Here is a 27,541-nt window from a genome sequence, read left to right as displayed (position 1 = left end):
GCTGCTCAGTGACCACAAAGCTGGACAGTGCAGTTAAGGGGCCAGGAAACAAGAGATGGGAGACTTCGGGCTGAGTAACCCAGGAGAGGTTCCTGGGAGAGGAGGGCCCTGAGCTGGGCCTTTAAAGCATAATTAAAATCGGGGCAGTCTGGGCTCAGCACCCATAGCACAGCAGTTGGTGGGTTCAAACCTGGCCTGGGCCAGCTAAACAACAATGACAACTGTAACAAAAAATAGCCAGGCGTTGTGGCAGGTGTCTGTAGTCCCAGCTACTTGGGAGACTGAGGCAAGAGAATCGCTTAAGCCCAAGAGTTTGAGGTTGCTGTGAGCTGTGATGCCACAGCACTCTGCAGAGGGCAACATAATAAAACTCTGTCTCCAGGGCGGTGCCTGTGACTCAGTGGATAGGGCGCCGGCCCTATATACCAAGGGTGGTGGGTTCAAACCCGGCCCTGGCCAAACTGCAACAAAAAATAGCTGGGCATTGTGGCAGGCGCCTGTAGTCCCAGCTACTTGGGAAGGTGAGGCAAGAGAATTGCCTAAGCCCAGGAGCTGGAGGTTGCTGTGAGCTGTGATGCTACAGCACTCTACCAAGGGCAATAAAGTGAGACTCTGTCTCTAAAAATAATAATAATAATAAGACTCTGTCTCTTGCCCCCCCCCCCCAAAAAAATTGAGGCAGTCTGATAGAGGAGAGCTCAGTCAATGGGGAAACGGTACTGCCTTGCTCAAAAACGTCCAGTGGCTCCTAGGCCTACCACGTGCACGCAAACCTGCATTCCAGGCTCCATACAGCCTGGCCTTACCTCCTGCCCAGCTGGTCACCTTGCATTACTGCCCAAGCCTCCACCCTTCTGCACCCTGACCAGTTCACCTGCTTTCCAAAACTGCCACGCAAACGCATACTGGTGCCTGAGTTCCCTTCATCCACTTCTCTGTCTACATCCTTCAGAGCCCCCTTCCCAAGGCCTCACTCCCCATCAATTAGAATTAAGCGTTCTCTTCCCACTTTCTTTCTGAACTTGGTCCCATTTGACTCATTCTGCCTTTTCTCAGGATCACACATAGTCAGATCCTGACTCACAGACAATGAACACCTCCACCATGGCTTATACATCCCTGTGGGCCACATACCCTGCCCACGGCTGGTATTTGCCACATGCCAAATGAATGGATGAATGAATGATCAAGCAGAAATATGGTCACACCAGAAGGGGAAATCATGTTGCGGAGACCATGGATACCTGGCAAGAAGCAATGGGCATGCCTGCCCCAAACTGCTCTCCTCAAGCATCTCGAGGTCATCTGGTCCAGTCTGTGTCACATAATCCCTCCACGGCATTGCAGACAGCTGGTTGGACCCTGCACGAGTACTTCCCCTGAGGGCAGGCGAAGCAGGCTGCAGCTGTAGCACATTGCCTGAGTGCAGTGGAAAGGACCTGAGCTCCGGGGCCTGACTGACCTGAGCTTTGATCCCAACTCTGCTATGTGCCAGCTGTGTTGCCTTATGCAAGCCACTTAACCTCTCTGAGTCGCTTGGTTACTTCCTTTATAAAAGAGGCATAATACTACCTCCTTCTCAAAGTTGTTGCAGGGTTATAGAGAATATGCAAAAACAGAAAACAACAAAACAAAACCCTTCAGCTTATAGAGGCTACTAATGAATGGTAGCTAATTCTATTTTTATGACATGATTAGTTGTTGCGTGCAACTGCAGGAGGTTTTATGAAGAGTTCAAGGAAAGTTCTCAAAAATGGCATTTGGGCTTAAACTTACCATGGAACTCATTAATAAGGTCTCACATGGAGATGATGTACCAGAGTTGTTCAAGATTGGGAGTCAACAACTTTTTCCACCAGGGACACACCCCACAGTTAACAAACATCCCACAGATAATGGTTAGAAGTGAGACACTTCCCAGCCCACAGGGGCCACAGCAGGGATGCTGAAGGCTGCAGAGGCTGGTCCGTAACAGATGACCCAGAAAGAGAGCTTAGGGACAGTGTATACCTGTCTTAGTCCTAATTCTGGAAGCAGGCAGGATAGGACAGAATCCAGGTTTCTGCTATCATGTTTGAGAGTCGAGTTGATACTGATTTGGCACCAGGAGACCCAGACTCAGGTCTCAGGTCTCGGGAGCCCATCTAACAGCAAGGCTTTGGCTCTGAAGGGTAGAAGGAAGAAGGGGGTGCCTGGAGCGCTTGGCAGGGAGTGGTGGCCAGAGCCCCAATGTACCCTGGGTTAGCCCTAGGCCTCTGTGTGGAGCCCACATGGTTCAGAAGTCAGGTCAGGAAATCTGACTGAACCTAAAGAAGGCGGAAAAGGCAGGAGGTAGAGGTGAGGAAAGGGAACAAAAGCAGCCTTGCTGAGGAACGGCCAGGATGCCATCAACAGGGTCCGCGGGTCTCAATCCTCATGGCAATTCCTACCCTTTCCCCATCTCCTCAGTGCAGTGCGTGGCCGCCAGCCGAAGTCCTGGAGCCCCCCCCGCCCGACCCTTGCTCCCACGGCCCAGAGCTCTGAGTCTTGTCTCTTCTCTCTCTTCTCCGCCTCCTCCGTGCTGCCCTGCTCCCCCTCGCCTCACTGCAGCATTCTGCCTGGCCTCCCACCGCCACTCTGCCCTTCTGTTTTCCATTTATACCAACATGCTCTTGTCCAAAACTAATCTAGCCTCACTCATCCTTGGCTTAGGCTTTGAATCCCACGCCCTTAACAAACAGGATGGGCCCCTACAGACTCTGTCAACAGCTACATTTATTTTACTTTGTTTCAAATGTGTCAGCCATCAGCCATGTAACAGATCAAAAACAGCTGACCAGAAACCCAGGGAGGGGTTGCTGAGAACAAGAAAACTGACACATGGACTCAAAAAAGCAGCCCTGAGGATTGTTCCCTGTAAGGACCAATAACCATTCACACCAAAGCGCAAGAAGACTCTCCTGGCCAGGCGTGCCAGCTCATGCCTGTAACCCTAGCACTATGGGAGACAGAGGCAGGAGGATTGCTTAAGGCAAGAGTTTGAGGCCAGCCTGAGCAAGAACAAGACCCTATCTCTGCAAAAAAATAGAAAAAATTAGCTATGTGTAGTGGCAGGCACCTACATTCCCAGCTACTTGAGAGGCTGAGGCAGGAGAATAGCTCGAGCCCAGGAGTTTGAAGTTGCTATGAGCTATGATGACCCCACGGCAACAGAGTGAGACTGTCTCAAAAAAGGGGGGGGGGAGACTCTTCTACACATACACAAGTACAAATCCCAACACTAGTCCTAGCTGTGATAACCAAATTATATTTAGTACTTTTTGCTTCCTTAGATCCGCAAACATTTAGGCAAGGATGCTCTAAATGTGGTTAAGAACTAAAGCCATCAAATGTGATGATTTAAAGTGATTAAGACTGTTAAAATTCTAACACTATCAGAAGCAAGCCCTCTCTCTGCTATTTAAAAGGAGGAATTATTCTTTAGGATTCTGGACAACAAAAATTCTTCATTATGAAAAAGTGAGGAAAGGAATTGACATTTGTTGACAGGCCACAATATACAAGGCAGAGACTGTGCCTAACAAATCATCTCACTTAATTTCATGACTCTTTAACCCTGCACAAAGCAGACATTCAGTATTTGCTGAACTGAATAGGCTGGGTTTTTGCAGCCTTATTTTTATTTTATTTTATTTTATTTTTATTATTTATCTATTTATTTTTTAAGACAAGCTGTCACCCTGGAGAGAATGCCGTGGTATTATAGCTCACAGCAACCTCCAACACTTGGGCTCAAGCTATCCTCTTGCCTCAGTTTTTCTATTTTTTTTTTTTTTTTTTTTTTAGTAGAGACGGGGGCTTTTGTTCAGGTTGTTCTCAAACACGTGAGCTCAAGCAATCCACTCCCCTCAGCCTTCCCAGAGCGCTAGGATTACAGGAGTGAGCCACTGTGCCCAGCCAACCTTATTCCAGAGATTAGGAAAATGAAGTCTGAAGATTAGAATTTCCTGCCCATGATCACAGTGTGGATTTGGGAACTGAGCTCTTTCTCCAAGTCACTAGTGCTAAGGTCACAACCTCGGTCAAATTTGCAAAAAGGAAAACTTGCATTTTTCATGATGAAAGACAAACTAACCCTCTGCCACACTTCAGTCAATGCCACAAGCACTAGCTGTGACCTTGCTGTGTTTGCGGCCCTGTGTTAGGAGCACTATTTCCAGGCATATGATATTTCACATCCCTAATGCTTTCTTTGACAGGAATGAATTCAAAGCATGGACGGACATCAAGCCTGTGAAACCAATAAAAGCCAAGCCCCAGTACAAGCCCCCAGATGATAAGATGGTTCATGAAACCAGCTATAGTGCCCAGTTCAAAGGGGAGGCCAACAAGCCAACAGCAGCTGATAATAAGGTCACTGACCGCAGAAGAATACGCAGCCTCTACAGCGAACCTTTCAAGGAACCCCCAAAGGTGAGACTGAGCTGGTGGGAATCCATCCACTCCAGCACCATCTGGACTGGAAAGGTTAACTGCAACAGAGCGTGGAGGGTGGGCTACTGCCAGCTCTTTAAAATCCCTGGGTTCCTTTTAGCACACTGAGACCCAGGGTATCTTCAACAAAAAGCTTTGTTAAATTCAAAGGGAATGTTAAAAGGGAGCATTACCTAAAACAAAAAGTTAAAGGGATGGCAGATTTCCAGAGAACTAGTTTCTGATTTTAAGAAATCCAGAAAAATAGTGGCAGCAAATATCACCTAAACCCTAAATCCCCTGTCTTAAAATAACTGTGCTTATGCCCCTGAAGGCCCACCCAGTGTTGCAGGCCCTCTCGCCCAGCTTCCTTCCCACCTCTCCCTGGTCCTGCCTCAGCCTGGCTTCTGTCACTGACCCTTCCTTCCTTCCCCAGTCCCTGAAAAGCGCCTGCCCTCTCTCATCTTCCCTGGACAGACACCATCCTCCAGCTGTTCTCAGTCTGTCACAACACACTTGTTACATCAGCTGCAAGATGAGTTCCCAGTAATTTGTTACTAAAATAAGCAGTTTGTGAACGTGGACTCAGGGATTTTCCTATAATAACACTACCCTGCCTTAATTGCATCTCAGAATGAGTTCATGAGAGGGAGAAGCGTTGGCGATACAGCTAGAGGAAGCAGGCACATACACGTCAAACACCCCAGCTTATTCTCTCATTCAGTCCCCATGGAGATGTGCAAATATCCTCTCTTCTATCCTCTCAGAAAATGTCTGAGAACCTAAATAGCTCTAGAACCTAATTAGCCTCTTCTCTGCTTTTGTCCTAAAGTCTTACACTCAAGAGGATTTTCCTATGTGGCCCAGGGCATTTCTGGGTAAAGTAACTAACCCACCCAGTTTGCCTAACTCTTCCAGGGTTAGCACTGAAAGTTCCATGTTCTAGGAAACTTCTCAGTTCCAGGCAAACCAGGACTATTGGTTACCTTACTTATAGGTCAAGGGTGATTGAAAACCACTGGCCCTCAGTGAGTGAATGAGCCAGCCTATGAGGCCCAACATCAGCTCTGTCATCCACAGAGGAGGGGGGGATCTAGGACACGCGGCTGGCACTGGGCAAAGGAGAATTTAGGGAGAAAGAAGGGAAGACTGGGGACATCAGATCTAGAGATGACCAGGATTTAGGGAGGAAGAAAGGAAGATTGGGGACATCAGATCTAGAGATAAACAGGGGGCATATTGAGGCATCATGCCCAGTGGCTAGAGTTCTCTGAGAAAGGGGCTTGGGGAGGTGAGGCTATCTCCTTAGAATGAGGAGGCACGACGCCAGCTATAGTACTGGGAGTGGGAGCTTGTGGAGAGTGGAGCAGGCTCAGAACAACTGCCCTGGGGGGAACGGACAGGGACCCATCCAGAGAGGAAGAGAGAGCTGCAGTGCTAATGAGCTAGTTGAGGCTGGAGACCTCCTGGCCAAAGTGTTCAGTGAGGACTTGACTCCATCTAAGCTCCCCATCCTAGAGACAGAAATAGGGCAAGGCCAGCTGGAGCTGCAGTAAGAAACCAGCCCAAGGCTCGGTGCCTGTGGCTCAAGCGGCTAAGGCGCCAGCCACATACACCTGAGCTAGGCCCCGGGCCCACCAAAACAGCAATGACGGCTGCAACCAAAAAAAATAGCCAGGTGTTATGTCGGGCGCCTGTCGTCCCAGCTACTTGGGAGGCGGAGGCAGAATCGCTTGAGCCCAGGAGTGGGAAGTTACAGTGAACTGTGATGCCACGGAACTTTAAAAGAAACCAGCCCAAAGACTCTGCACGTTATACACATAGCAACAGAGGTTTGTCTATTACCCACGTCCGCCCTGGGTCAGCTGCCACTCTGCCTCTCATTGCCTTTTCTGTCTGGTGCTCAGACTGATGCAGAAGTCTCTCTGTCCAGCAGAGGAAGAGAGAGCAGTGGGAAGCACAGGCTGACTCTGGATTCTTCTGCCTGGAGGTGACCCACATCGCTTCTTATGTTTCACTGACTAAAGCAAATCACATGCCTTTGCCTGCGTGGAACAAGGTGATGCGGTCTAATCTTCCCACGGGCACGGGCATCAGATATAGCAGTGACGCAGGCACCACCCGTGGTGGTCCAGGGGAAGGACTGGCTGCACAGGGGCTCCAGCGTAGCCAGTGAATGTTGCCCAGGTGACTGACCAGGGAGTTCAGACGGGACAAGTCAAATGCCCCAATGTCACTGGAAACACTTCACGCACTGGGCTCCATCAGTGCCAAACTTCTTTTACTGTTACTCTTTAAGTATAATGTCTCCTCTCTAAATTCTCTCCCCTGCTCCCTCCCTTCTGTGTTTCTGTATTTGCGGTCTGTCTGTCTCTCCATGCAGGTGGAGAAACCTAGTGTTCAGAGTTCCAAACCAAAAAAGACCTCAGCAAGCCATAAGCCCACGAGGAAGGCCAAAGACAAGCAGGCGGTGTCGGGCCAGGCCGCCAAGAAAAAGAACGCAGAGGGCCCCAGTGCCACCAAGCCCGAGGACAAGGAGCAAAGCAAAGAGATGAACAATAAACTGGCTGAGGCGAAAGAGTAAATTTCACTGCACTTTCCTTTTACTCTTCTCTCTCTCTCTTTTTTTAAACCAACAAACAAAAAAAGGCCACAAAATTAATTAGAAGCTTCTCATCTGCCTAGGTCCTGAGTGTTCCAGGAGCTCTTTGGTTTGGTTTTGTTAAAGGCAGAATCCTGCTTCAAAGACTGAGTAGGTACCTCCTCCTTAGAGGAGCCCAGGCCTCCAGGCCACCGGCACCTGGAACACCGGGAAGCTTTGCCCACTGGCTGCGCCCGCCCTTGTCGGTGAGACCTCTCGCTGACAAGAAAGGCGAGCAGGTCCTGCGGGAGCAACTCTGAGCTAGCTGTGAAGCAAAACTCCTGGTGTGTCTGGAAGTATCTGTAGGTCTCCTCTTCTTCCCCAAGATCCGAGCCATTGGTCAATTTTGAACTTTAGGTAGATGTGTTCTTTTCCAAAATTCAGGAAATTATCCTATGCTAGAGAAGCTCAACTTGGGCTGCAGCAATTGACAAAATTTCTGAAAATATTTAAAACAAAAAAAATAAACAACCTTGGCCTTAATGTCAGCAAAATGAAATTGTGTCTATTAAGTAATTGTTCCATAGAATCTTCTGTTAGAGATGTGTGCCTGTGTTTAGTTTCCTATCAGTGGGCTCTACTGAGTAATGGATTAGCCACTGATAACTAAAACTAGGCCAGCGGTGGTAAAAAGGTTCAGTGTTTTAGGTGCGTTCTAGGTGTCAGAGGAAGGTCACAAAAATGAGGAGACTTTCCCTCTGTTTACTGCCTAGCCAGTGCTGCCAAGGTTGCAGAACAACTGGTTCAAGGTGACTGAGGAGGAACAGTGAAGGTGTAGGGAAAGCGAGGCTTTCCATTTCGGTGAAGTCCCAGGGGCGCGTAGGTGGTGGCCAGTGTGGCAGTGTTTGCTCTCCCTTCCTGCCCTGCTCCTGCTCTGCTCCTTGGGGGGGCCAGGGGTGCCCAGGGCAGGTCGGGGGATTTTCTGCGACTTACCTGCAGACTCGGAGAGTGCCTTGCTGAGTGATTAGCAAGCATCTTTGATTCGTTAATGCATAAAAGCAGCTCACGGTATATTCTGTGTCGCGTATCTTATGTGGCCAAAGTTCCCAGGGGTGGCTAGTGCCGACTTAGCTGTGCATAAGTTGTGTTGTAGGTATTAGTTGGGGAGTTGTTGTGAAAATACCCTCAGTGCTTGTGAGGGAACCCAAAATATCTACCAGGAAAATACGATATTTGCAAATGTGATGTGTATATTGCTTGGCACGCTTTATTTCTTCTGTCCTTAAAAGTCCTTATCGTCCCCAGCATTCTGAAATCCTGGGCTGCAGAACAGCGCCAAGCCTCTTGGCTCAGGCTTGCTTTTTTTTTAATAATGTAAGTGGGGAAGAGTGACAGTCCCACAATTCCTGACCTCAAAAGCCCCTTTAGGTCCTTCCGGTTTGGAGGAAGCAGAACCTCCACAAGCTCTCTCTTATTCTGACTGTTCAGGCCGTTTATGCCAATTGCTCTGTAGCCTCAGGCTGATTGGGAAGTCTTTTGCAAATTAATTCAGCGTATGCCACATTGGCCATAACTATGAACAGAACAGGAAGACTAGAAATGAAGTGCTCAGTCAGGCCGGCTGCAACTAAAGAGCCTCACAGCATGGAAAAAGACAGGAAATGCGGGTGGTGCCTGTGGCTCAAAGGAGTAGGGCGCTGGCCCCCCAGCCAAAAACTGCAAAAAAAAAAAAAGACAGGAAATGCTAGTAAGTCTTCATGAATCTCAAACTTGAATGCCTATTGGAAATGACTGGAGCAGATTTCCAGTACAGTTTCAGCTATTTGCTAGCAAGTGTTACCATTTACCAAAAACTCTATCAACATGATCTTTAACTATGTCCAGAGAATTTGCCAATGTTTGTCCTTTCTCTTAAGATTTGGCATTAGTCAGACATGCTGATGTTTGCCACAATTCTGATTTCTCCATAGAATAACCATTTGTTTTTTTGCAGATCAAATAAATCAGAGTTTACAATGCATTAGGGATCATGAATTCAGCATTCACTTATTGAGCACCTGTGTGCCAGGCATTGTGCTAGACTTGGTGGACGGTATAAATGAATCTGTCCCCACAGCCACACAGCCAGAAGGCTGCATATGACTTGATCTCTGTGACTGAGTCAAGTTGGCGTTGCCCAAATTGTAACTTGTCGCAAAGGCCCTGCAGGCACTTCCATTAACTTGCAGCCCCAGTGACTAAATTTGCTACCCTGCCCAACCTGAGGCTTTAGATGACCTGTATAATGTCTTTTTCAACCTGTCAGCATCCCTTCTTTTTAACACACCCACTAAGAAAACTGTTTGTAGTTCACTTGACTCTTGAATGTGTCATTTCACTGGCAAGAAACTTCCTTTGATTTCTACTGTTTACAAATAAAACTCAGCCAGTCTCATTCTGTATCCTAAACATACTGAATGAAACTGATTTTGGTTCCACAAGCAGTGTTTTGATGTTGCCTTTCTGAAGGTAACCAAGCTTCTGACGCCTGTCTTGCCATTTATATTTCCCTGTGGCTTCCCCACACTCCCTTGGCCAGAGAGATGGGACTGAAGCTTTCCTGCTGTCTGTCTCCCCTGCCTGCAAAAGTAGCCCGTTAAGCTGTGCGCTGGCTTCCCTCAGCTCTCTGCTCCGTGTCCACAGTCCCATTCAGTCCACATAGCTTTGCCTTCTGAGGCAGGAAGGAAGTGTCTAATTACGATTTTGTGGCCTGAGTTTTGTTGCATACCACAGATTGTCTATGTGACCTGTAGCGCACACCTCTCTTGGTGCTATTTCATTCCTGCTGTTAGTAAGAGAATGACAAAAATATTCATGTATAGCCAATTGATTGTGACGTGCTTGTGGTCTGTGCTTGCTCAGAAAAACAAACAAACAATTTTTCCAATTATAAATAAATGCTAAAGACAAACACCACTTTCTTGATCTTATTTCCTTGGTGAGGCCCAGCTGAGTAGGTGAAGGAACCAACCTTTGCCATTTGAGCCACTCTCCACAAGATGAGCTGTGCCCCGCAGTTTTCCTGGGGTTCTCCATAATGCAGCTTACCTTTTAGATTGCCTCTCAGATACTAATTGCAAGCAGTCAGAGCTAAGTGTTGGGAAGGCGAAGATGGACCGGGAGACGCACTGGCCAACAAGGTAGTATAATGCTTTGACCCCATGTTGCTGGGAGGAGTGACCGCCTGCACTTTGCATCGCCCCGCCACGCTGGGAGGCTGGGCTCCAACACTCTGCCTCTTCCTGTTGACGGCAGGACTGTCCGTTCTGACTTTTTGTCCTCCCAAAGCAGCAGAGATGCTTTCACTTGCTTGTTTAATTTATGGTCATTTTGGAAGTTCCACCCTTGAGGGGCTGGCTCACTGTGTGGGTTATAGGGGTGACGATCGTGTGTGTGCCTAACACAGGTTGTTGAAACAGCCATAAGAGAGGCCCAAATAAGATGACAACAGACCAGGGAGTTGGGAATGGGAATGAAGGATAGATTTCTTGCCACCAGAGGTGGGAAATCACAGACGGGGTCTTGGCAGAGGGAGCTGTGGGGAGTGGGCGGGCAGCCTATGGCAGGTGAGTGGATCTAGGCATGGGAAAGTGTGGGAACTGGGTGGGACCTGAGAGTTGGGGCCAAGTTTGCCCACTTTGGTATCCTGCTGGTAAAGTAGGGGGAGACAAAAGATCTCATACTCTTCATTTTTCCAATGTATGTTGATTGAATACCTATTATGTGCCAGGCACTGTGCTAGGCACTAGGTAAACCAGGATGCCTGAGACCCTGCCTCTGATCACTGTGGGGCATGAAGGAGGAGACCGTTCTAGCTGGTTCCATGGATCAGGGAGGACTTCAGCGGATGGGTAGGTGTCCACCAGGTGAACAGAGCCAGGGGTGGCTGCAGCATGCCAGACAGAGGGATCTACCAAGCACAGGTGTGGGAGGGGCCATACATGGGTAAGCTCATGTTCTAGGGGATAGTTCACTTGGGGAGGATCAAGGCAAAAGCTGGAGAGTGGCAGAGCTCAGTGGTGGAGAGGGCTGGGGCCACGTGAGTGGGCAGTTGCTAAAGGGCTCTCCATTCCACACGCCCAGACCGCACCCGACCCCTGCATGCTCCCTCCTCATGCTGCTGTCCCTCCCCAGCCACCAGGCACACGGCAGATCCTCTCTTGCTCTAAGCTAGGAGCCCTAGGGTCAGACTTTTATTGCTGGCCCAGATTTCTGAGACTTCGTGTATGGTGGCTGAAACAGTGGTAGGAATCAGCAATCAAGAGTCATATAAATGAAAAACCACTATGTATTTGTTTTCCAGATGAATAGAAAACATTCCACCCATCTGAGGCAGAAAACACAAAGCCCGTTCAATAAGTAAAGCAAATACATGAAAGTATATCATTCAGTTCTCTTTCAATCAGTTAAGGGAAAGAGACAAAACAGGGATTGGAAGAGGTGTTAAGAAAGGAGAGAAATAGAGAGGAAGAGACAGAGGCCAAGAGAGAAAAGTCACAGAAAACACACGCACACACATGAAGACACGGAGAGTAACTAAGAGAATGAGAGGAGATGAGCGAGATACACTCAGGGCCAGAGAAGGCAAGACCTGGGCGATGGACGGGGCAGGAAGGGTGTCTTGTCCCCTCTCTCTGTGCCACCACAGGGTCAGGGCTCACCCCGAGGCACATACACCTGTGGTTCGTGCTGTGACTGTCCTTGTGCAGAGCCCTGGGAGACACATCTGAGGCCATCACTTACCCTGCCTCCCTCAAACGACAATCACAATTAAAATTAGCTTCTCTTTTTAAAATGGGCCGTTGTTTCTAAATTAATTATAAATATATTTTCATCCTTCCTTAAAGTTTGTGTGTTCTTAATGAAATTCTTCCCTCTTTCTTTCACCAGGGTTTAACCTGCTTCTTATAGATTTGTGTAGTGTCCAGGCCCATCTCACAAGGGCTATAGACTCCTTTAGCATGTCTCAGTGGTTCAAGGTCCTTTTACTTCGAAAACTTCTTAAAACAGTACACGTTTCTAGGACCACAAGTACAAAAAGTTTCCTTCAGGATAAGCCTGTGGACCATCTGCATTAAAGCAAGGCTCCACCCCAGTCGCGCTTGAGGACAGCTTCTTGGGGCAGCCAAGGCCACTGAGACAGGAGAGGCAGATGTCTCAAATGGAACCAACTATCTTAGACTCTTGCAGAACCACGCGTGTGGTCCAAACCCCCCACCTCACTGCTATCAAATGAATACATTCTCATTGCACCTAAACCATTCTAGAATACCTATAACAGCAGAAAGAACTAGAATTCTCATCGTTACATATTTTATTATTCATCTTGTGAATACTGTTAACATTGGCAATGCACTTAGGCATTTACATGGTTCACGGCTAGACATCAGTACCTCTGGGAAACCTGTGTCTTTTCTTAAACTCTTGGAATCTTGGTGTCCTCTGAAAACGAGGGCACTACTACCTCAGAGGAACAGAGTGAAGATGAAATGATATGAAGGTTACAGGCAACCCATAGTAGACACTAAACATATCATTTCAGGCCCTTCTTCTCTAAAAGATATGTTCACTTTCTTTCCGATTGATATATGTGCAGTTAACTAGGAGTAATATATGAAGTTGAATGAGGCAAACACTCTTAAGATCACTTTTAAAGAATTCCAGCTATTGAGTTACCTTGAGTCCACAGACCTACATGAGAATATCTGACAATCTGGGGCAGCGCCTGTGGCTCAGGGGGCAGGGCACTGGCCCCATATACCGAGGGTGGTAGGTTTGAACCCGGCCCTGGCCAAATCGCAACAAAAAAATAGCCAGGCCTTGTGTAGTTCCAGCTGCTTGGGAGGCTGAGGCAAAAGAATCGCCTAAGCCCAGAAGTTGGAAGTTGCTGTGAGCTGTGTGATGCCATGGCACTCTACCGAGGGCGATAAAGTGAGACTCTGTCTCTACAAAATAAATAAATAAATAAAATAACAATATCTGACAATTTATATTTATGAATTGCTTGCAAAGGATTTTTGTGTTGTTCCATTGAACCCTCCTAGAGTTGTGATGCAGGTGTTTGCCCCAGGTGACCGATGAGAAAGGGAAGCTCAAAGAGGAGGGGCACCTGACCAGCTGGGTCAGGCCTGGAAGACAGAGGAGGCCCTAGAGCCCAGGCTTCTGCTCCACAGCCCTAACTGTGTCTCCCTGTCACCTAACAAAAACTAAACCCAAACCTCACAGTGCCACACCTTAGCTGGGCCACTGCAGATCCCCCACTAGGCTCACCTGGTACCATCTTTACATCTTGGGGCCCAGAACTAATCCAGAGAAAATTAGATTGGGATCAGGTCTACTCACACTTGGCACAAACATCTTGACTGTACTGACCAATCACAACCAAATTCAGATTTTTAACTGAATGGGTGATTGAAATGTGTGGTTATTAAATACAGAATGACATAACGGATTTTTCATTCATAAGAAATATACTTGGTACTGGAGATACCAAGAAAAAACTGGTATCCAGTACCTAAAGCACTGGATCAGAGACCACCATTTTATGCATTTTACTTCTACCAGTAGAATTAAACTTTAATTTCTATCCCTTGTCCTCATATAAGTGGGCCACAATCACTTGCTAACTTGGCATTGTATATAAATATATTAACAGCTGGCTCCAGACCTCTTATCCGGGCCAAGGGAGCTTCAGGTGCTGTGATCAATTATTAGTAGTTACTGCCACCGCTACTGGTTTAAGCTGCTAGAGGGATCTCTACTCTGTGAATCTGGCCATGTCACACCCTGCTTTGAACCATCTCGGGCTCCTCGTGGCAGAAGCTTACTGTTCCCTCAGTGCACCATGCTGCTTCTCACCTCCATGCCTTTACCCACGCTGCCCCACCTGCCCAGAATGCCCTTCTGCTTCTCCACCTGGCTAACTCATCCTTCAAGACTCCGCTCGGGGGACACCTCCAGGAAGCCTTTCCTGCACCTCGTAGGCTGGGTAAGAAGCTCCCTGTGTCTTCATGATGGAATTTGCCACATCTACTGTGTCATCTGCTCATTTGTGTATGTACCTCCCCTAACCGGTCCGTGTTCTCCCAGGGCAAAGCCCAGGTCCGTCTGTTCATCTTGGTATCCCTAGCTCCTGGCCCAATGCTGACCACAGAGAATGTCTTCTATAGTGTCTGTTGAATGAGTAGTGAGTGAGTGAGTGATAATATTCACCATCTGCCTCCATATTCACTGTGGTTCCTCCCCAAGGCTTCATTCTGCCTAACTGTCCCTGCTCACGTGATAGGGATGGTTTTGAGAGAAGTCATGGCAACAGAAAAGAGGAGTCAAAGCCTGGTTTTATCATGGCCAGCCTCTGTTCAGGCCAGCATATCTCTGTATTTTCTGTAGTCCAGTTTTTCTAAATAGTCCCAACATCATAAACTCATGGGCTCTTGATCACAGGACAATCTTAAGAAGTTGGTTAATCCCACCCCCTGCTCAGTGCAGAGCCCTTACTGGTAATTGTAGCATAACAGAAAGGCAGCCCCACTCCTGGCATGCCATAGGCATATCCAAATCTTAGCAACAGGCCTGGCTCTAAATCCAAGCTTTACAATTTACTAGCTGTGTGACTTTGGCTGAATCTCTTAATTCAGGTACTAGGTACTTTAAGCCTCAAAGAGAACGCAAGTATGCATCACTCTCCTGTTGGTTCTGAAATTCAGGAAGTAAGAGTTTGGCCAGCAAGGGATAGTGTGTTTTCCATATCTCTTTGCTTCTAGATTCTAGAATCTAGAATTTGAGATGACCTGTGGTAAGAGCTGTGATAGCAAGGGATATATGTTCTGATCCACTGGGGTTGCATGCCAAAGTCTCCGGTAAACTGGAAAGGGGTGAGCCCTTGTCAATATTTCATTTCATAGTTTCACTGACGTCCAGTTACTTACCACCCTTGGTCCCAAACAGTCTGGTAGTAGAGCTACCTGAAGTAAACCCATCCCTTGTGCCACACAATAGCCTGAAATTAAGGCCAGGTGGTGATGGCTCTTACTGCCCTCCTCCCCTTGCTCAGCCCTTCATTGGGCCCCTCCTCTCTCGGAGCACAACCTATAAATCACCTGGTGCAGTTTCCATTTCTGCAATTACACGTTCATTTGAAGTGCTCCCCTCTAGACACATGAAACCAATTTTGACTAATTGTTCAAGATCCTATGCTTTGCTTTAGATGGAAGTTGTTGGGAAAGGATAAAAATTGATTCGCTACTTCCCAGGAGCACAGACTTAGACAAAAACTGAGCCATTTATGTCTGGCTGTCTTAATCTAGCACTTCACATTTCCAAAAGGGTCATTATCAGATTATCAGATTCCTAGCAGCCCATTGAGACAGTCAATGATGTCCTTGACTTCACCTTCCTGATATTAAAACAACCAAGGATGCTTTTAAAAATATTTCTTATACAACTGGGGATTATTTAGTTCTTAGCAGGTCAGATCTAGAAAGATATTTACCAACAGAAAAAATAAGTATACAACAGAGCAGAAAACATAACCACTTAGCCGCTTGGTACAACCATTTCCTGTACTGCAGAAGAGGGAGGGAGCCCAGCGTGGGGGAGAAAGATCTCAACTAGGAATCGGCCCCAGGTCTCTGGTTTGGCTTTTGTAAAATCCAGAGTTGGCACAGCCTGAGGGAAGGGAATGAACATTTATTTGACCTATACACAATTGGCCTCATTTAATCCTCACAATAAGTGATAAAGTCTGTAGGTATTATCTCCATTTACAGGTAAAGAAATCAAAACTCAGTGACTGAGGAACAAAATCACACAACTCGTACGGTGAGCCAGGATTTGAAACCAGGTTTGGATGACTCTAAAACCCAGTATTTGTCCAGCATTTAGGATCAGCTCTTGGGTTCCTGTGGTAAAGACATGCATTCTCCTGAAATAGCAGGCTCTTCATTCTGTCCCTTGCTTGCAATGAAGCCGTCAATGACTAATGCTCTGTCCATGGAAATGAGTCACAGGGGAGGTCACAGATGCTGAGTTTGATGGGCACAATTTGTTCCCTCCACCCCCTACCCAGAATTAAGCCTTGTGGTGGCAGTGTCTTTCCTGGCTGTGGTTTGAGCTGCTCTTTCTGTAGTGATGAGCCATATCTGGGTGGACTATGTGGCCCTGGGCGGATAGACCGATTGGCAGCGCATAGGTGGGGCTCACAGGTGTGTGAATGTTGATGGGCACTCTTAGGCCAGGATGCCACTGCTTTGCCAGAGTGTGCTGAGTGCCAGGAGATAAACTGGAGAGGGTCCTTGCACAGTGGATACAGGAAGGCTGAGGTAACAGGGACTGGCCAAGCAGGTTGTGGGGGCCTGCAGCCCCAGCAACTGTCTCAGAAAATGTATCTGGGAGCTCTGAGCTGGGACCTACAGAAGACACTGCCTCCAGCCGGAACCAGTCAGGGTCATTTCAACCCAGTTTGGATGTCTGCAGACAAATTTGGAAACTCTGTATTTGAAGTCACACCCATGAGAGATGTTGTAGAGAGAAAAGAGCTCCTCAGCTAAGGTCTTGACTCACATACTCACAGGGTGATCTGGGGCATAGCCCCTTTCTAGACCCCTTTCTAGCTGATTCCACTTGTGAGAATCAAATGCCATATTATATGTAAAGTCCTCTTGGAAAACCTTAAAGAGATGTTATAATTAGGGGGATGACCAAAAAGATGCTAAGTAAGGTAAAACTAGAGAAACCTTTATATGTCGTGTAAATGTGGTTGTTAGATTTCAATCTCATGTGAGCTACTTTTAAAACTCCTCATCTAGAAGGTAGGCCTCCTGCTCTGTGCCAGCCCTAAGCTGGACCTCCCTGCCTCTCCACTATATCCAAGGGCCTGGCACCTAGTAGGCATTTATTAAATATTTGAAGAAGTCAGGAAGGAAGCAGGGGGTCAGAGGAGGCAGAGAGAAAAGGGGAGGGAGCAAGGGATGGAGGGAAAGAGATGAAGTAGATGTGGTGTCTGCGCTCAAACCACCCAGCCTGGGGAGGCAGATACAAAACATGGAGAGTGATGTGATGGGGGCTGCTGCCAGGGGTGGGGTAGGGTTGTGGGGGTGCAGAAGAAGGAGATGAAGGGTCACAGGGGTCTTCACTGAGGAAGTGGCCCTGGAGCTGAATTTTCAATTGCTGAGAAAGAATTTACTAGGCAGACAGGGATAGATGGTGTTCTAGCAGCCAGCCCTGATGTGCCCGAGAGGAAGTCAGAGCAGCTGAGGGCAGGTATAGACTGTAGGGCAGAGAAAGTATCCTGTTTGGAGATCATGCCTACAAAATGGCTTTCACTTTCTGAGGCAAGAGGGGACAGCGGCTGGGCAGCCAGCTGGCAGGGAAATTGCAGTGCAGGTTCAGGAGACCCATGGCCCACCAGGTCTGTCCTCCCAGCCCTGGGCACCTCTGATTTGGATCTATGGAGCTGTGCTTTCATGGAACAAAGAGGGAGGGCTTCTCCAGTCAAGTGATGGCTTTGTCCTTTAAGAGACCACCTTTGAATCGCTCTGGTTGAAGAGACTCAGGCTGATAAGGCTTAGTGCCTGGGCCGTGGTGGTGCCTGCCCACGTGAGCAGCACTGTGTTCCTGGAGTGTGTTTATAGATCTGTCTCCTGCTCCCCACTAGGGTCTCCTCAAGTCAGGGCCCAGCACAGGGCCTAACACAGAACAGGAGTTCAGTAGATTTTGTCCAATGAATGGATAAAAGAGAAAAAATACAAAAGAAAATAAAGAGAAAAAGCCACACACCAGCCATTTGTTACTCTCACAAACATCTGCCCAGTACTCCTATCTGCCAGAGGCTGTGCTAGATACTTGTGATGCAAAGATGAACAAAACACAGCCCCACGGTCTAGCGGGAGAGGCAGATAATTACTAAACAACATTGTAATTGCTAAATTGAGGCTGCCACAGAGTCCTGTGGGGCAGGACTTCTTGTTTTGAGAAGTCCTTGTCTCCTGCAGATTCTTCATAGGAATAACGAGCCTTTCAAAGGTGGTTTCCTTGACAATCCCCCTTGGGCACCTGCATTTCCCTTTACTGTTAGGAACTTTGTTTGTATCCAAGAATCGTGGGCTCCCGTGCAGGGCCATGGAGGCAGAGAGGAAGGGAGCAAAGCAGTGATATCATGTTCTGCTGTCGCCATGGGCCTGGGCCTTGCTCTCCTCTCCCACCATCTGTGCTCCGAGTGAGTCTGCTTCGTCCCTCCTGTCCCCACACTGATGGGATCATTGGGAGGCCCGTGTCTTAGTCTTGGACCTACTATCCATTAGCTATGCAGCTGTGGAGAGTCACTTGCCCACTCTGGGCCTAGTTTTCCCATCCTGGAGCAAGACAATTGGATCAGATCACTGAGTCCCTCTTTAGAACTAACATTTACTGGCTGGGTGCAGTGGCTGGGTACTGTAATCCTAGCACTCTGGGGACACTGAGGTGGGTGGACTCAGGAGCTTGAGCTCAGGAGTTCAAGACCAACCTGAGCAAGAAAATTGGAAATACCCAGTGGCTGGGTATTGTAATCCTAGCACTCTGGGAACACTGAGGTGGGTGGATTGCTTGAGCTCAGGAGTTCAAGACCAACCTGAGCAAGAAAATTGAAAAAACTAGCCAGACGTGGTGGCGCATACCTGTAGTGCCAGCTACTTGGGAGGCTGAGGCAAGAAAATTGCTCAAGCCCAAGGGTTGAGGTTGCTGTGAGCTATGATGATGGCACAGCCCTTTATCCAGGCTGGCGAAGTGAGACCCTTCAAAAAAAAAACAAAAAACAAAAAACTAACACTTACTAAATATCACTGGTATGCCAAGGGTCTTGCCATGCAAGTCCCCACAAGCTAATTCTTCCTATAAGGTAGGCTGTATAATCCCCCTTTATAAATAAGGAAATTGAGGCTTAGAGATCCACGCCCACGATACCCTTCCCTGGAAAGAAAGGGTTGAACTCAGCTCTTCTGGAGGAGATAAGGGAGAGGAACAAGGTGCCAGAAACCAGCAGTGCCTGTAGCAGGAGGCTGGCCTTGGCAGTGGGGTCAGAGAGGGATTTCCCCAGGCAACGCCTCAGTGAGCTGAGAGAGGCAGGCTGAGTAGGCACTAGCCAGGAGAAGAGGGAACAAGAGACTATTCCAGGAGCAGATAACAGAACATGCAAATGCTGTAAAATGGGAAGGAGCAGGGCGTGCTTAAGGGACAGAATGAAGTCCAGGCAGAGTCCCAGAGAAGGCTCAGGGCAGGGGAGCAGGCTTGCAGGCCGGCCAGCTAGATGGGGCCGTGGAACAGATTTTATTCTTTATTCTGAGTGCAAGGAGAAACCCTTGGGGGGTTGTAAGCAGAGAAGGAGGGGATGAGATTTGCTTTCTTAAAAGACTACTCTGATTTCTGCATGAAGAATGAATTGGAGGAGAAGAAGGATAAAGGGAACGGGGGCTCCCAGTTAGGAGGCTGTGAGAGTGGCCCACAAGATAATGGTAGAACAGGTGATAAAGGAAGAGGCAGGGAAAGAAATGGGGATATTCAGGAGAGAAATGTTAGGAGCTGAAGTAGTTGGGACTTGATGGACTGGGTGAGCATTTTGAGGGAGAGGGTGGTATCAAAGATGACTCTGGACTTCTGGCTGGGGCCATGGAACAGAAGATAACCCACCTGTCAGCAACAGTAATTTGTAACTCTTTGCATTTGGACTTCTTTGTTCCGGACACTATGCTGGGCATTAGGGCTGTAGGTTAGGAGGATAGCTCCTGCCTTCAGGGAGCTCACAGTCTCCCGGGGAAAATGACAGCAATTGATATCTGTGAATGTATGAATCTGAAATGGTTATGCATGGGGGCGGGGGTGAACAAAACTAATCTGGAGAGATGGAGGCAGGACGACTTTTGAGGATGTGGGCACTGAGCTGAGCCTTCAAGGACAGGCAGGGGTGTGATGGGGCAAGGGGCTGAAGCAAAGACCCAGCACTGGGAGTATATAAACCAGCAGGAGAGGATAGGGCAAGTGTCCCAGGACACCCTGCCAAACCCCAGGGCTGCGTGAGGGTCAAGCGAGATACAGTAAGGAGGCTGTGAGAATTTGGTAAACTGCTATTAATTATTACAGTCGTGGATTAGTTGTGTAACACACCCAAGCGCTCTGCAGATATCAAGAGTTATGATTTCAGATTGCTACCTAACAGGATCCCTGATCCTCTGTTGTAACAGTCCCTGACATTTATATTGTTGTCCCCATTTTAAGGGTGGGGAAACTGAGGTCTAGCATGGGTGAGCAGTTGCCCCAGACCTCTCAGACGATCAGCAGCATAGAAGGAAGAGAGACCCAGACCCACTAGACCCCCATCCTAGTTTCTGAGAGGTTCGTGCTTTCAGAGCACACAGGCTGAGAGGTGGCAGGGGCCTGTGTCATATGCTCTCCGGAGAAGATATACAGCTGGCCCAGATTCAGTGGTGTAGGCTGGGTCATGCCAAAGGACAGCTGGCCTGTGCTGAGTGGCGTTGAACGCAGCTTGTTTCCGCTCCCCAAGCCACACATGCAGCTTGTTCGAGGAGGTGGTTTTGCCTTATTCACACGGGCACATTGAGGGTGCAGCTCCCACCAGCCTTATTGGAGGTGATGGGGCATTTTACAGATGCAGAGACTGGCAGGGAACTGTGGAACCAGGTGATGCCTAGTCAGTGTCAGGGATGGTTTCACAGAGCTCTTGAGAACAGTTTTGTGCATAGAAAAACTGCCCAGCTGGGTGGCACTTGTGGCTCAAGGAGTAGGGCGCGGGTCCCATATGCCGGAGGTGGCGGGTTCAAACCCATCCCCGGCCAAAAAAATAAATAAATAAAAATAAAATAGTAGTGTTTAAAAAAAAAGAAAAAAAGAAAAACTGCCCAGGCTACTTTGGTTTTAAAAAATGAATGCTTAATTGATAAAAATAATAAAATAAAAAGATCTAATAAAATGCAACAATCTCTTTTAAGGAGGATTTTCTAATGTAATTCAACTCTCCTAAATAATTTAAAATAAAGTAAGCTTAAAAATACGGTGACTCTTGGGTTGTCATAAAAAAATTTCATCATTGGCTCGGCTCCCTGTAGCACAGTGGTTACAGCACCAGCCCTATATACTGAGGCTGGCGGGTTCAAACCCAGCCCGGGCCAGCTAAACAATAATGACAACTACAACAAAAAAACAGCCAGGTGTTGTGGCGGGAGCCTGTAGTCCCAAGAGAATTGCTTAAGCTTAAGAGTTTCAGGTTGCATCAGCTGTGACGCCATGGCACTCTACCCAAGTGCAAGAGACTCTGTCTAAAAAAAAAAAAAAAAAATTTTCATCATTGTCTACATAATTCTAAAACTGTCTCATATTTTTCTACTTTAAATTATGTCTGAACTTTCCGGGTTCCATTTCTATAATTTGTTAAATTCTGTCTAACTTGATTATTTCATTATACATTTTATATTGGAATCACAAAGCTAATCTGCTGGGTATTTTAATATGCTAAATTATCCTAAGCATTACAAATACTTTCGAACTAAATCCATGCAGATTTTTCCCAAACTTAATACCCAAAAAAGTAATATTTTACATTTGACTTAATTCATCATTTATAATCTTAATTCTAAACCCTCCCATGACTAAAGACATTTACCCAATAGAGAAAAAAGTTAACTAACCAAAGCAATATGAGGTTATATGTCCACACAATCTGGGCTTAGCTCATTAAATAGACATTTGGGGTGTACGAGGCTGTAAAGATCCAGGGAAGTATGGGCTGGTCTTCACGATCTCCACGCCTGCATGGACTCTGAGTCCACGTCCTGGCAAGGGGTAGGTTCTTCAGCCTGAGCCTGAGATCCGTTAAGCCCCACCCCACCCCATCACCTTCTTTTGTCCTCTCTCAGCTTGATCACCCCACGTCATGCTGAGCTAGAGAGCTGTCCTACTCAGGTCCAGCAAGGGAGCTGGTGGGCAGGCTGCCTGTGCCACTGAGGGTTCAAAATGCTAAATACAATAAAAAGCTTCTGTAGCAGAATATAAACAATCCAAATATGTGGGATTTTATTTCAAAGTAAATAGAAAAATAATCATAACACTACTTAGTAATACCAAAAGGCTCTATGTACATGACCGTTACATCATAAATTTCTGAGTGAATATCATATCATTATACCCAATAAACAGATGACAGGCTTGAGGTCCAGAGAGATCAAACTATACTGAGCTAAGAAAGTGCTACCAAGTAGAGGTCTTACTAAAGCAGTTTTAAGAAGCATTAAGATATATTTCTGTAGAAGCCTGATAGGAACTGTTAAAATGCTGAAAGTTTATTGCTACACATGTTAAAGAATAACAGCTACCCTGTATGGAGAACCTACTGTGTGCCAGGGGGAAGAGCACAGGCTCCAGGATTGGAAAAATCCAGACTAGTCCACGTGGGTCCCTTCACTTTCTACATCACCTGCCCTCTCAGGACCTCCTTTTTTACATTAGACAAGTAGGGGTGATAAAATCTTTCCTGTGTGCTTCACAGGACTGCTGTGTAGCCAAGATGAGCTATGACAAGACGTGAGTGGGAGAGCAGGATGTGTTGTAGGTGTGCGCAGGCTTGTGACACCTGCTGAGCAACACCACTGCTGAGCAGCAACTTTCCAGCTGGCTTGCGAGGGAGGGGTGTGCATCCCACACCAGAGGGCTCCAGACCGGCCAGGTCTGAGCATGGCAATGCTTTCCCTCAGGTGTCAGTGCTGTCACTGTCTCCACATGTGGATGGGCCAAGGGATGGGAAAGAGGGCTGCAGTGAGGCAGCTGGAATGGCCCAGGAGAATTCTGGTGACAGGCTTGGACTCTGGGCTGCAGGGTGATAGGCCCAGGAGCCTTGGCGTAAGTGACAGCAAGAGTCCAAAGAGTACAGAGGGAACTGGAAGTGGGGATAGAGTGACGGGACCAGGGCCTTATCACTGCTGGAATGGGGAGTCCCAGCCAGCCACTTACCAAAGGTGGGGTCAGTGGGAGTGATGCAGGCAACAATGGGGTTCACTGTCTATAGAAATTTAAAAGCAATGATAAAGCTAAAGGCCAGCTGTCACCACATGCCACTGTGCTAGATAATGTCAGTGACAAAAATACTTTTTCCCCTTGCAGGGAGGGGGAAGAGGGAAATTCCCACTGGCCCCTTTCTTGGTATGCCATGAATCCCTGGCCTCTCCCTTACATCAGCCCTTAAAAAGGGGGTCAGGGAAGGAAAGGAATCTTGGAAGGCCACAAGAACAAGGAAAGAGCACCCTATAGTGATATCTAAGAGAATAGCTAACATAGGGTTCCCAGGAAGGGCCCAACAATCCTGGGAAAAAGCAAGGGCCTGGATGGAGTGTGGGGTGGATGGGCTGCTGGGTGCCCACTGGCCAAGTCTGAGTCCAGCTATGATACTGCCGTTGTCACCAGGGCACCATCCTGTGCCACGTGCAGGTTATAATCAATTGGCAAGCACATTGAATTACTGATCCCTGAGCCTGCCCCTCACCCTACCCCACGTTCTGTAATAAGAACAGAGAAATCAGACTCCACTGGCTCTCCAGCAAGAGCTGCCTAGCCCAGGCTCCACTGGGCCAAGATTGATCAGGCAATCTGTGCTCTGCCCTATCCCTGGCCTGAGCTCTACCCTCACAGTGACCACCTCTCTCTCCTTTGCAGGAGCCTGGTCAAACCTGCCAGTGATTCAAGTAAGAATCGAGGTCCTGTAGCCACAGAGCCAAACAAGGATCAAGGTCCTGTGGTCCCAGGCCTTCTGAAAGGTCATGGGCCTGTGGTCCAAGAGCCTCCAAAGGATCAAGGCCCCAGGACTGTGGTCCCAGGGCCTCCGAAGGATCTAGGTCCTATAACTCCAGTACAAGTCAAGGATCAAGACCATGTGGTCCATGAGCCTCTAAAGAATGAAGGTTCTATGATCTCAGTACCAGCCAAGGACCAAGTTCCTTTGGTCCCAGTGCCTCTAAAGAATCAAAGTCCTATGGTTCCAGCAAGAGTTAAGGATCAAAGTCCCATGGTACCAGAGTCTCTGAAGGGTCAAGGTCCTGTGGCCCCTGAGCCTGTGAAGAATCAAGTCCCTGTAGTCCCAGCACCTGTTACGGATCAAGATTCCATGGTCTCAGCATCTGTCAAGGATCAGGGTCCCAAGGTCCCAGAGCATCCGAAGAATCAAAGTGCCATGACCACAGCACCTGTAAAGAAGGAAGGTCCCATGGTATCTGAGTTTATAAAGAATCAAAGTTTTGTGGGTCCAGAGCCAGTCAAGGATCAAGATGTATCGATCCCAGAGCATCTGAAGGTTCATGATTCTGCACCCATAGCACCTGTAAAGAATCGTGGTCCTGCAGTCCCTGAGTCTGTGAAGAATCAAAGCCCTACTGTCCCAGCACCGGTCAAGGATAAGGATCCCATAATTCCAGAGCCTCCAAAGAATCAAGGTCCTGTGTTTCCTGAGCCTGTGAAAAATCAAGTTCCTATAATCCCAGGGCCTCTGAAGGATCAAGATTCCTTGGTGCCAGCACCAGCAAAGGACCAAGGTCCCATAGTCCCTGAGCCTCTTAAGACTCAAGGTCCCAAGGGCCCTCGGCTGCCTAGTGTCTCACTTCCTCCTCCAGTCGTGATCCCAACTGTCCCCCATGCAGAATATCTTGAGGGTTCCCCTTGATATGCACCTCTTGACATGCCAATGAAGGAGCTGGCAGTGAAAGTGTTCCCCTCCCGGAGTAGTGAGGCACTTATTTAATCTGCATGAAACATGTACCGTAGTCTTGCTGTAATCTAATAAATCTGATCCTCTGGCTCAGCAGTCTCTCTCTCTGGCTCGAGGGGTAGGGGGCACGTGGTACATATGTGTGCATGCTGTGTACACTGCAACTGGGTATGCCAGCTTCTGCTTTCACCCACACAGGCCAGAGCCGTCTGAGAAATACCCAGTTCCTGGGAGTTGACAGCATGAGATGGGAGTGAGCAAGCAATGCCAGGAGTCTGCAAATAGGACCCTGTCATGAAGGTGGGCAGGACAAGCCAAGAGTTAGATGCCAGGAAAGCCCAAAAGACTGAGCCTTGAGTGGGTCGGAGTTGAAGTGTATAGAAGAATGAGCAGGCTCCCAGTGGCCCAAGGTAATTCTAAGTAATAGTTGTTTGCCCACTGTCTTAAAGCTCATCCAGAGGTCAAACTATGTGAGAACAGTAGGCCCCTGGTAGTAAGTCTCAGGACACTGCAGAACTTTGACTCAGCCAAGAGCTTCCCAAAATGTCTGAAGTCCCCACTTATTCATACTTTCAAGGATACGTGCAGTGGGCCTTGCCTTAGCACCCACTTTGTACTGTTGTACTCATTTGCCACCTGAAAGAAAGACTCGGACCCCAATTCAGGTATAAATCAGATGGTGATTTATTGCACCTGTGCAGGTGGGCCACCGGCCAAAGGCGAACGGCCCCGAAGAGAAAAGCAGGTTGCCTTTTATACCTTTTTTGCCATGCAAGTAAGCAAAAACAAAAACAGAGGGCTGCGCCTGTGGCTCAGTCGGTAAGGCGCCGGCCCCATATACTGAGGGTGGCGGGTTCAAACCTGGCCCCGGCCAAACTGCAACCAAAAAATAGCCAGGCGTTGTGGCGGGCGCCTGTAGTCCCAGCTACTTGGGAGGCTGAGGCAAGAGAATCACTTAAGCCCAGGAGTTGGAGGTTGCTGTGAGCTGTGTGAGGCCACTGCACTCTACCGAGGGCCATAAAGTGAGACTCTGTCTCTACAAAAAAAAAAAAAAAAAAGAACAGAACATAGCAGTTAGTTAGCCCAGGGGTGGGGTTACATACTTGGCTCAGGGGGGCTTGGCACCAGTTGCAGTGAGTCAGGGGGTTTTATCGTGGCAGCTGGCATGGGGACAAACTTGGCTTGGGATATAAGTTTTTCACCATTGTTTAGTTATTGCTAGGGGGTTGGGGTAAGTTCTACCATTGTTACCTGTTGCTAGGAATTCCTGGGAACTCAGGGAACTTCTTTGTTCTATTCTGAAACCTGTTCTCAGAATTAAGCCAAGGTGGGGTTGAAACAGGTGGGGACTCAGGCTGAGACAGTTAGGGGTCTTTAGGGGTCCTCTTGCTGACTCAGTTACTACAGTACCAGGCGCAGTGCTGGGCACTGGGGTCACTGAGGTGAGGAATCTCAGTCTTAGGACAATAAAATGTGATGGGGGATGAGGCCCTGGGAAAAACAAAGGCCTGGCTTTGAGAGGACATATAGTTATGCCAGCCAGGAGGGCTTCCCAGAGAAAGTGGCAGTGGAGTCCCAACAGGCTGCTGGACAGCCCAGGCAGGAGCAGACTGGGCATAGGCCCTCTTTGAAAGTCCTTGAATGAAAGGAATCTGGCTTACATGAGGACTTAGCTAGGGGTACAGCAGGCCTCTGAGACAGAAAGCTTAGGCCAGGCGGAAGGGATTAGTTTTCTGAATCTCAGGACATCAGGGAGGAAGAGAGGGTCAACCTTGTGGGCAGTGCGTGTGTGCTGGCTGGTGAGGGAGAGCCACAGCTAGGCCATTGGGAAGGAGGCTGGGAGCTGCCAGTGGGCCCAAAATTCAGCCTTGGTCAGAGATGGGTCCTGCCGGAGTCCCACAAGGTTGAGGGCAGCCTCTCTAAGCCCAAAATTCTCAGGGAGCTGGGAGCAGAGGGCTCTACTTGTCCCTACTGCCTCCCAAAACACTCCTACACTCAATCATTCATTCCTTTTTTGCAGTTTTTGGCTGGGGCTGGGCTTGAACCCACCACCTCTGGCATATGGGGCTGGCACCCTACTCCTTTGAGCCACAGGTGCTGCCCTCCTACCCCTTTTAAAGATCTTTTTAAAAGGGGCTCCTTTTCAAGGTGTTCAGCTTACTGAAAATTCATCACAGGAGGACTCCCAAATAGCCCAGGTTTCTGAGCCAGCCTTCCCCATCCAGCTGGCCCCAAGCCTGCCTCCTGATCTCATTCCCAACAGCACTAGGGTTTTCTGCTTCCAGAAGCCACCTCCATACACACACACTGTGAGATTTCTTCCTGGCCCAACACAGACGCAGGCTGCAGAACTTGCTGCCATATGAGCTCTGACAGTCAGGGACCCTTAGACAAGAAAAGGCCACATTGAGGCTACAGGAGTGGTGTGTGTGGACATCTCCTCTTCTCACTCCTTTCTCTGACCCACGCACCATGTCCCATGACACACATCTTCTCATAGGCCAACCAGATGATAGCACCATCTCTGACATGCAGAACAAGGTTCCCGAAGGACCTTCAAGAGCCAAGAGCCCACCAGGCCTGGACCTCTGAAGGGAGCCTGGGCTGGAAACCAAATCTTGGGGTGGGCTTGAAGGATGGGGAAGCTAGTTCTTTCAGAGACAGAAGCAAAAGAGAAACGAGCCCAGTTCCAAGCTCAGAGCTTTTTAGGAAGAGAAATGCATAGAGGAAGC

At 48.2% G+C, this 27,541-nt stretch overlaps 1 protein-coding gene across 1 annotated transcript in view; it reads left to right on the top strand.

The window, feature by feature from the left end:
• The window catches only part of MAP6 (microtubule associated protein 6), a 97,219-nt gene extending 72,318 nt beyond the window's left edge, over positions 1 to 24,901 (top strand). The window contains exons 2-4 of the mRNA XM_053562100.1: positions 4,239 to 4,452; positions 6,836 to 7,032; positions 23,765 to 24,901. Of these exons, the coding sequence (XP_053418075.1) occupies positions 4,239 to 4,452; positions 6,836 to 7,032; positions 23,765 to 24,764 (1,411 nt within the window). The 3' untranslated portion in view covers positions 24,765 to 24,901. The remainder of the gene's footprint in view (positions 1 to 4,238; positions 4,453 to 6,835; positions 7,033 to 23,764) is intronic.
• Positions 24,902 to 27,541: the final 2,640 nt, after the last annotated feature.

This window comes from Nycticebus coucang, chromosome 14 (genome assembly GCF_027406575.1).
Source record: "Nycticebus coucang isolate mNycCou1 chromosome 14, mNycCou1.pri, whole genome shotgun sequence".
In the NCBI taxonomy this organism is placed as follows: domain Eukaryota; kingdom Metazoa; phylum Chordata; class Mammalia; order Primates; family Lorisidae; genus Nycticebus; species Nycticebus coucang.
This window is presented reverse-complemented; position numbering and strand designations above follow the sequence as displayed.